This window comes from Mya arenaria, chromosome 14, assembly GCF_026914265.1.
Source record: "Mya arenaria isolate MELC-2E11 chromosome 14, ASM2691426v1".
NCBI lineage: Eukaryota > Metazoa > Mollusca > Bivalvia > Myida > Myidae > Mya > Mya arenaria.
In genome coordinates, this window is record NC_069135.1 from 62,166,300 (window position 1) to 62,172,299 (window position 6,000).

The 6,000-nt window shown below is 35.2% G+C and overlaps 1 protein-coding gene across 1 annotated transcript; it reads left to right on the plus strand.

Moving 5' to 3' along the window:
• Positions 1–3,387: 3,387 nt before the first annotated feature.
• Positions 3,388–5,755, plus strand: LOC128218442 (uncharacterized). Its single transcript, XM_052926109.1, has 4 exons — positions 3,388–3,710; positions 4,026–4,253; positions 4,435–4,888; positions 5,161–5,755. Exons 1-4 carry the CDS (start codon positions 3,419–3,421, stop codon positions 5,162–5,164), a joined length of 978 nt encoding a protein of 325 aa, XP_052782069.1. The 5' UTR covers positions 3,388–3,418; the 3' UTR covers positions 5,165–5,755.
• The last annotated feature ends 245 nt before the right edge of the window (positions 5,756–6,000 follow it).

The window sequence follows — 6,000 nt, forward strand, 5'->3', positions numbered from 1 at the left end:
AGATTTGCTTCAGGAACAAATAAATTTATTTGATATTATCTATAACAAAGATTTATAAAGTTTTCACAAAACCATGTACGTAAAATAGTTCGCCTTTATGTGAATATGTTATTAAAATGAGGGTTACCGCCGCCAAACAATTGGTCGCCGACCATACCTTTGATAGTACGCGGCGCGACGACCTGAATAACTCTAGCAGAGGTTAAACAATAGAACATTCATGTGAACATATTTCGGATTTGGCCATCCTTTTTTACGATATAAATTTATAACGGTTATTTCTTATAAAACATGTTGACGGCTTGAACATTAAGAAATATTTCTGTAAATTTCCAGTCCATACTTTTTTCGAATCTTGAAAATCTGAAAAAAGTACAGCACGCCGTGTCTTACAAGATAATTTTGTGTTTTTTATTAATATCTGCAAAGTGGGGTTGTGTACTGAAAACAATTTTTTTAACAACCTTAAAAATTGCAGCACAACTATTGATTTGAACACCACCCAGGGATCATTTGTAATATGATTTACCACCAGCGGCTTATGGAATGGTATTTGAATGATGGATGATTATAAAAGTTAACCCATTGCTTCGTATGAATAAATAAACAATATTTATTTAGAACAAGTGTTGTTGTGTTTTTATAAATATGTACTTCAAATGGTTTATGAGAAGGATGCATGAATTGATCATATACCCACTATTTATATATACCCAAACAGGAGTTTAAGCAAACAGACTTTTATCACGTAGTCTATGAAAATGAGTTCTTCATAGGTAACTTCTTACAGGGAATGTTCGTTTTTGTCAAATATTATAATTAATTAGCAGGCAATCAGTGCTAATTTGATTTATTATAATACTTATTCAAACGTTATACATTTTAAAGTTTTATTTTATAATCTGATGATTTGCTCAGATTTGATAAGGTTCAACAACGTCGATAACTTAACATAATTCTGAAGAATTATTTACATCTGTAACGTCTGTAGAACGCAAAGCGTCTACTAACACGGATGTTTTCATCTATAGTTAATGAGCGCTTCATGATTGCGTCCAGGAGCTAAAGAAAGCAAGAAATCTATTTTTAGAATGCACCCGAAGGTAATACTAAAATTATCACATGATACATTACAGAATAACTAATAATGAATAAAGGTAATTTTATAATGGCATAGTCACTTAAATTACAATAATAACAGTTCTAATATGGTTTTTGATTGGCTCAGTATTGGATACATATTGACCAATCATGTTTAAAGATACGACTTAAACAGTTGCATATTCGTTTTCCTCGTGTTACTGTTCTTTCATTTTGAATATTTTATGTGCGTCGTATGTAACAAATGGCTTTGCACAAGAGCGTTCCTTCTGTTCATCCTCATAATTCCCAAATGCAATCCATGCTTAAATGAAATAGCCATTTTCAATATGTGCAATGATTTGAATCACAAAGGCATCGTATTCATACGAGTTTCAAATATAATTTAATCTGACAGATTCGGATTGATTATATATACCCACTATTTATATATGAGGATATGATTCGGTAGCAATAAGAATATTTGTTGGCCATGACCACTGAGAAATATTTTTTAAGTTTTATGAAATAGTTTATGCAAGTCATGTGATTCATGAACACCGCAACATGTTCACTATACGTGTTCCTTTACGTGTGAGCTACGTTTGTGTACTTAATTGTATAAACCTGCTTATCTGTTTGGTATAGTCAAGATTATCCAAACTTGTAAATTACTGATAAATATTTATAAAAGAATAAGTATAAACCAATCAAAGCATTTAAATATAAGTACTTGTCAAAAGGTTAACCTAATCCTACCCTATAAGGTAACGAAATAACAGGTGAACCTTTGTGTCTCACGTCCAGTGCCGTTCGGGCCCTTGACTTGTGCTTCTTTAATTTTAACTGGGTTTATATATTATTTTGAGTACGCTATATTAACCGCTCAAGTCCTAGATTCTTATATCAATGTAAAAACCGGGGTTAGAGAGCTCATTGTGCAAAACGTAACACTATAGGTTATCTTATTCACGAGATCACATGACCAATACCTACGCTAAAAGTTAACGTACTACTGATAATAATTGCCGATCGCTGTCTCAAACGCATTTAGCTCCTCTAAATATAATTTCTGACTGGTTAAAAGTGAAATTAAACACTTTATCATCTTAGTATTTACCTTGTTCCTTATAAATATATAGATCGTAAGTTGGTTTTCGCGGAAGCCAGGTTCAATTACTATTATATTTTTGTTTTTATTCAGGAAGTCATTACATCAGTTATTTACTTCTTCGTTCATTTTATTTTTCTCAGACTATTTCATAACATTTGTCACTATGCTACTGTAATATGTTATAATGACTGTTCCCCAGTGCATGGAGTTCTCGTTCACAATGCCGGATGTATGCTACTGTATTATGTTATAATGACTGTCTCCCAGTGCACGGAGTTCTCGTTCACAACGCCGGCGTATGCTACTGTATTCTCGTTGGCAACGCCGGGTGTATGCCACTGTATTATGTTTTAATGTTCGTCCCCCAGTGCACGGTGTTCTCGTTGGCAACGCCGGATGTATGCTAGTGTATTATGTTTTAATGTTCGTCCCCCAGTGCACGGTGTTTCTGTTCGCAACGCCGGATGTTTGTCACTGTATTATGTGGTAATGTTCGTATCCCAGTGTACGGAGTCCTCTTTCACAACGCCGGATGTATGCCACTGTATTATGTGTTAATGTTCGTCCCCCAGTGCACGGTGTTCCCGTTGGCAACGCCGGATGTATGCTACTGTATTATGTGTTAATGTTCGTCTCCCAGTGTACGGTGTTCCTGTTTACAATGCCTGACTAATGTAACTGTATAATGTGTTATGTTTGTCCCCGTGTGTACGGCGGTCCCGTTCGCGCCGGCAAGGCGAACTTTTTACACTGTTTTTCATAAAGCATCACGGTGACCAAGAAATGAAACCCAACAAAATTTTAAATATCCATTAATGCAAAGAGACATATCAGGAAGCTATTTTACCTAAATTGATTTATTGAAATAAGTATTACTGAAGCACACAATAAACGCTATGAGCCATGAAACTTGGGTATTGCATTTTCAGTTTTGCAAATACGTCATAAGGCCAAGAGCAAATATTAAACCTGCTAGGCATGCTACGAAGACCCGCCTACATGCGGGTAACGAACAGTTATATATACTCGCATCCTACAAATTGAAACCATTCTCAAATTGAAGATTGGAAAGTATTATAGCAAAGCTAGGCTTACTGTATCGAGGGCTGTACTTATAGAAAAAACCTTAAATTACATGTTGTAGGATACTAAAATAAATATATTTTTTGATATATTTTATTAAATGTAATATACAAAACAAAACGCAAACTTTATAGCGAAACAATGATCGGATACATCACATCGTTGTATGCTTTGGCCGCCGCAACTTTGGTCATTGCTGGTCAAGACGAACTTGTGAAATGCACCCCGGGTGAATATCATATCATCGGAAAGGCCGACTGTACCGGCTACTACTTGTGTGTGTTCGGGAATCCCGTGGAGATGCCACCATGTCCTCCTGGCTCTGTGTTCAGCTCCAGCTCCAACGTTTGTGTTTCTAAAGGTTCTATTTACGATGACTGCAAGAAATCAACAGATGGAAGCGGCAGCCACAACACCGAATCGCCGGATCAAGGTGAGCTCTAGCGATGTTTTGAAAGTTTGTGTGTGTTTTTTTGTTTGATGTTGATCCATAAATAATATAGAATTTAATTTGAACATAGGTCAACAGAGTCAACAAGCGCCTCATTTATATCAAATAAGGAGATAGTTAGGATAATTCTCAAAACCATGTACACATGACTCATTCTTTGTTTCGAATATTTTACTTCAATATAAATTAATTAATTCACACATGGAAAATCCAACTCCATTGTAATAAATATTCATTTTGCTGTTGCTGCAGACCAAAGTTATAATTCAGTTGAGAACAATTATATTTGCTTTTCAGGGCATCTTAGCCCAGAGGAACGATGTAACTTGAATGGTGGCGTGTTCCCTCACCCCACAGAATGCCAAGCCTTCTACAACTGTAGTGTCCGGTACACATGGATACCCCGATTCTTTGAACAACATCTTGTTGAATGTCCTTACCCCCAGTTGTTCAACACAGAGACCAAACAATGTGACCATTTTGAGAATGTTAAATGTGGAATCAGGACGGAATTTAAGGATGGCTGTAAGTTGGCATCTATTTATGTATTCGTGGTAAGAAATAAAACAAGTATGTTTAAAAGTTTACTTCAAACGGACACTACTAAGTATACCTCATTAAGCTTGGATTAACAATTCGAAATTATAAACTTATTGCATAGGATTCATAAAAAAATCCAACGATCATATGATACTGTCTTCTTCAGGTCAATACAAAAGCAATATGTGCAAATCTTCCCATTGTATCCCTTGTAACGTCCGCTTTCCAAGCTGTGAAGGAAAACGTGACGGAATAAACGTTCACCCAGACATACTATGGACCCCATTCTATGTCGTATGTTACAAGGAGCGCACAGTCAAAGAGGACAGATGCCAAGCTGACGTTAACGGCCGAACACAATTTTTCCATCCGGAAAAGAACGAATGCGTTTCATTGGATATGATTCCTCGAGAACACGGGGGAATGATGCCTGAGTGCAGTACGAAAGTAGACGGGTTTTATCTGGACGATTTTGGACTATGTGATCGTTACATTCATTGCCAGGGAGGTAAATACATTGGCACGATCAAATGTGCTGTAGGAGAAGTGTTCGATGATACGAAAGGTGGATGCGTTCCGGATGAAAAAGCATGTGGACCCTGTGGAAAACTCGACTACTGGTGAATATACTTACACAGTGTTTCCCTTTAGTGGTACATACAACAGTATGCGTTTGATATCTATATTGAGGTATATGCTTATTTAAGGGTACATTAGACAAGATGCTAAGTCACATTTAACAAAATAGGAGATCAAACATCCATGTTCTTACCAATCTACAGTGGTTTGCATATAAAGTGTTAGCTATGTTGCTATTCATAACAATAACTGTATTATACTTATAAACTATGCCTTAACGTTATGACCATTAAACCTGTTTTACGTTTTTCAGCTAAACAAGTTGCTTGCATGATGGTCGTGGTTAGAATGATATAAAGAAGGATGAAGTCATGAAACGCCAAGACCATCATAAGCTGTGATCTTTATTAATGACGTAATCACGACACGTAAGGTGTCGTGATGACATTTGCTAAATAGAATGTGTTATTATAAACAGATTTTTCCAATAAGCCTTTTTAAAATCTGCCATATTTTAAGCATTTAAATTATATTGCATTTTCATTTTTATGAGAAAATGTTTAATTCAACTATTGAGTTCCGATGTTTCTGTTTAGGTTATAATGTTAAATGTTTGTTTTATAAGTTTGCCCAAATATATAATTCATTGAATGTGTGCTTCTTAAACCATGTTATATTTATATTAGTTCGGAATAATCGTAAATGATACCTGATGTATGAATGTATGCAGCATGGACGTGATTCAAGTAAACTGAAAGGTTAGGGGTTATTAATCAGATGGTGTAAAAACAGAAAAGAATAACGGATTGAAAACACTAAATATTTTGATACGATGCAATAAAATCATTTTAAAGTATAATAAATCATTTGTAAATAGATTGTGCAAATTCTTTATATTATAAATGTTTCTTATCACAAGCAATGCATTGAAATCCATCCATTGTTTTAATAAAACTGCAAAACTCGTTTCATTTTGTTATCTTTCTACTTGCGCTCATTTAATCAATCGCAACTATCGCCCGCTGTGGTTTATTTACCGACCGGATTTGCTGTAATGCAAACGTACATATGAAATTTAAAGTTTTAAATTTACAACCTTGTCAATGAAACATAAATGAGAGCTTAGAGTGCTTGTTATCATTTAACACGTTTT